The sequence below is a fragment of the Mesitornis unicolor genome, unplaced genomic scaffold, assembly GCF_000695765.1.
Source record: "Mesitornis unicolor isolate BGI_N332 unplaced genomic scaffold, ASM69576v1 scaffold34650, whole genome shotgun sequence".
In the NCBI taxonomy this organism is placed as follows: domain Eukaryota; kingdom Metazoa; phylum Chordata; class Aves; order Mesitornithiformes; family Mesitornithidae; genus Mesitornis; species Mesitornis unicolor.
Genome location: NW_010159794.1, coordinates 12,119 through 16,705, shown reverse-complemented (window position 1 = coordinate 16,705; position 4,587 = coordinate 12,119). Strand labels below are relative to the sequence as shown.

The following is a 4,587-nucleotide window of genomic DNA, read 5'->3' as shown; positions in this document are numbered from 1 at the left end:
CCCCCGCCTGCCCCGAGCCCTGGAGGCCAGCGGTTGCTCCGGGACACGCCCCACGAGCCTCCTCAGCCTCGGCTTCCCGCCGAAGGGAGCGGCCCGGCCCCGGTTTCCCGCCGAGGGGAGCGGGCGGTAGGTGGCAGCAGGAGCCCAGGCGGCGGCCATGGCTGGCAGCGAGCTCCCCGCAGCGAGCAGCCTGCGCTCTCCCCGGAGAGGATCTGCCTTCAGAAGGGGTTTCTGCTTTGCACTCGCTGCGTTGTCAGGGACTCCTTACATAGAGATCCACCGCAACCAACTATTCTCCCCGTCACCCCCACATCCGCAAAATCTTTCCCCTGTAGCAGCGTTTAAAATTAACCAAGAGAACATATTAATTGCTTAAACCTATTTTTTTTCCTACTCTGTAGACCAGCAAGGTTTTATTCTCAGACATGAAACCAACATCTACCCTCTGATTCCAACACAAGTAAGAGAAAACTTCCGACACTGTCAGAAAACACTGCTGCTCTGCAGCCTGGCTGCCTTGGACTTATGAGACTGCCTTCTCATAGCATATTGATACGGAGACAAATGGGGGAAAAAAAAAAAAGGCAAGCAAATGGGATCTCCGTTTCCTAAGTATCTGTTGTTCATCTTACGCAAGCGAATCGTGTGACATTTGGTTGCTGTGGTAACATTTTACATTTATCTAGTGTCTTACACCCCAGAAAATTCTAAAGTGCTACATGTGCACCTCCAGGGCAGGAGCCTCCACGGGGGTAAGACAGGCCATCAAAAGGTACCAACACCTTTTTAAAAATAAAATAAAATAGCCTCTACATCTGTGCCAAAAGCTATCATTTTAACATTCAACCAGAATGATATTTAAGTACCAAAAGGGATGCAGGAAGTGCAGAAAACACACAGGAAAGATTCTGGCCAAGTACATAAACTTCACTCAGAGATTCTCTTGAATGGCAGCTCTTCTAGCCCTGATCATTAGTCATGGTGTGTGCTTCAGATTTTTAACTTTTAGATAACCTTTAAAAATATAGGAATTGAGAAGACAAGAGAGTTGGCAAATTCCCAGTAGACATTTACTATATTTAGAAAGAGAAAAAATTTTAAAAGGAAGAAGGTCCAATCTTGCTGTTGCAAGAGTGAGACCTTTTTTTTCTTCTTTTTACCCCCAAATAAACTATTTTTCAGTCCATTTCTCTGGAAAAGATTCTGGCTATGAACTGTTGCAGGGTTTTGGAACTAACCTTGGCTATTCTCCACAAATTTAAAATATTTATATGATTCATGCTACAGAGTCAGTCACATAAAATTCACACCCCTTACTGCAGACTGGGTCCCAAACACGTACCCCTTCCACATCCAGCAATCATTTTCTACCAGATCATACTTTGCTGCAATTTGGAACAGAACATTAAAAAAAAATTAGTTTCCAGCTTGTATAGGCATATTTAACCTAGAGAAACGTGGCTAACAACAGGGTAAGATACTGTCCAGCTCAAACTCCTTTCAAGAATCACAGTGATTTAAGAACAGCAAAAGAAAGATTTCCCACCTCTGCTTGTTTAACATATTGCTGTAGCTAGCACATGTTCGAAGTCACTGACAGATGCTGTTTTGAACACACAGCAAAACATTAAGCAAACTCTTTTAGCCTTCATATGTGGGTGAGAAGAAGCTTCCAAATAAGAAGTTTACAAGGATTTCAATCTGTAAGTACTTCAGTTACACTGTGCAACTACGCAATCAGAAGCTCAATCTTGAGCAGTATACATGGAGACTCCTGCGTCTCTAAGTACAAGGCTAAAAAATAATCAGCGTCGATCACTAGCAAATATGCTGTGCTATCAACACTTCTCATACCTAGAGATTCAGATCAGACCTGAAAGAAAAAAATACATTGCAACCTGATAATTCATCCCTTATGGCTGTTCTCATTCAAACCCATGTTTTTTCTCACACAAATATCAAAAAATGGAGATCAGCAAAAGCTGTATTCCTGATTGCAACAAATGCTAGATAATTTAAAATATAAGGCACTAAAGGATGAAATTAATTGCCATTAAAAAAATAAGATATGGTCTTTCTGGAGTAGCCATCATTCGCATTGAAAAATTACACTGGCAGTGATTTCTATTAATACAGCTACATCTGGGGAAAAGAAAAAAAAGTATATATCATGTAACCTGATGAGCTCAAGCATGAGCTCTTCTAAAACTGCTAGTGATTAGTTAGAAGAGAGATTTCTGTAAACCTGCGCTGGCAGTGGCTGCAAGAAAAAAGCCGGAGAAACTCAGCTAGAGAATACACAACTCTAGAGCATTTAGTTGCTATTTTTACCATGTTTTTAGTCAAAGTGCTCACGCAAATAAAAGCAAGAACCAGGCTGTTTGAGGAACGTGCTTGTTTTCCTGTAATAAGCTTACACAAGATGTGAAACACATTCACTGCTTTAGTGCCCGCTTTGAGCAAGACTATAAAGAGTCAGATTTTCATGATTTCATGCTTTGCCATAACTTTATCACAGCCTAAGAAATAATAAAAATCTTTTGAGTGTGAGTATATACCTCACACAGTAAGAGGTTTGCTGGTGGTTTGAGACATTTAAGGGATACACTATTCTGCAGCAATTGCTACGTGATGGGCAGCTTGCAAGCCTTACATTCCCCGAGCTGATTTTGACGGATTAGAACAGATGTTAATTCTAATCCTCAAAGTTTATTTAGAACTTACTTCCTTCAGAAACAAGGCATCCACAGCTCTGTCACAACTGCTCTTTACACAAAACACATTGGAGTAACCGCAACTGCCAGTAATGGATTAGTTTTTGTAGCAATTAAATACTGGATGTCACGAGTTGCATGTGCTCAGACCCATCAGGACGACTGTGGAACATGCCGGGCCTTATCCTTTAGTGTTATTTTTCAATTGAGCTTTTATGTACACTATTTTCTTGGGCACCATTTGCAGGTGTCATACAAGAAGATTCACCTATTAGCAAAGCTCATATAGTACATCATCACATGCATAACATTTATTTTTAAATACGCTTTAAAAAAAACAAACAACCCAGTTCTAGCTCAAATCACTGCACTCCAGGCTAGTAAAATGAGTTTTGTAGTGAAAAGTACTTTATCAGATAACATATGCCAGCAGATGTCTGACCCACAAGACTTTATAAAAATTTCATGCCTTATGTGTAACCATCCATATTGAATAACTGTAGAAATACAGGACATACGCAGGTATATCTACTTCTAAGGAAAGAACCAGAAAACTGGTAAGAAACTGCCTTTACACCACTGCTCAGAAAAGATTCAAGTAAACTGCTGTTACGTTTAAATTCTTCTTAACTTGTGATAAACACCTTCTTGAAATCGCCTCAGTTCTACATTCAACAAAGTAACTGGGTAGATCACCTTGTTTTTTCAAGGACTACCACACCACCTGCAATATCCACCTGGAAACATCACAAGCCATACCCTGGCACATTGTGCTGCCACCAGCAAAAGAGCCACAGCTTACCAACATGATCAGAACAGGCTTAAAACTTCTGAAGCTGGAGCCAGTTACTTGATGCTACATTGTAATGATTAAATTTCATACAGCTCTATAATTAAAAGTTAACTCTTCTCCCACAGGGCTCCACTGCTAAGCTGAATCTGAGTATCTGAAGCTTGCTTCAGCTCTGAGACGGCATTAGATCAAGTCACTGTGCATGGAGTCACAAGCTAAAGAGCCTTTAGCAAACACAGAATAACACATCAAAACTTTCAATAAACATCACAATTCCTCGAGCACAGGCACACATGCAAGCACCATCTCATGTAGTGTACCAACAGGAAGCTAAAAAAAGACCAAAAACATAGAGATGCAGTCTTGGTCAGGAAAATATTAGCTTTTGTGAACTGGTTTCAGTGAACTTCAATATGGGAAAAAAGTTAGTAGGCATGTCAAGACAAAATACCACTATGAAAGATCAGATACAAACCTAAAACACCGATCTCCAGGCCTTCCAATCCCACTTTGATTTTATTGTAAATATCTTCTCTCTCTCCAAAGTCTGCCACAATGACTTTTGTCTCCACTTTGAACTTCTCCTCTAGAAAAGAAAAGTTTTTAAAATTTTAAGTTTGAAATTGTTCAATTGTTCAGATATTAAGAATATAGCTGTTACTACGATTTTACAAAACATTATTTCAAGTAGCTAATACTATCCATTAACATTTTCACCCCTGCAATTGGAATCCTTGAATTTTAACATAACCTGCACAGGAAGTTTGTGGCATTAAGCTACTTCTGGTGAGAACAAATTCTCAAATGATACACCACATTTTGTTTGTAAGGGATGAAGAAGATGGCAAGGACACAAATTATACAAGTTTGCATGGAATAATTTGAAAGGCAGAAATCTGAAAACACACACACACACAACAGTGTTCGAGTAGAACTTGACAAGGACACTTTTTTCCAACTTTAGCTAAATGAGTTGCTTCAGACCAGGCAAAACAATTCTTTATTGCCCTCTACTTCCATTCTCTCACTTCTGGTGCCATAAAATTTTTTTAATATCTAGTATTTTGAACATAAATCAAA

At 39.7% G+C, this 4,587-nt stretch overlaps 1 protein-coding gene across 1 annotated transcript in view; it reads right to left on the bottom strand.

Moving 5' to 3' along the window:
- Window positions 1–4,093, bottom strand: part of HSD17B12 (hydroxysteroid (17-beta) dehydrogenase 12) — a gene marked incomplete at its 5' end in the record, with an annotated part of 34,094 nt that extends 30,001 nt beyond the window's left edge. The window contains one exon of the mRNA XM_010187872.1: window positions 3,983–4,093. Coding sequence (XP_010186174.1) covers window positions 3,983–4,093 — 111 coding nt within the window. The remainder of the gene's footprint in view (window positions 1–3,982) is intronic.
- Window positions 4,094–4,587: the final 494 nt, after the last annotated feature.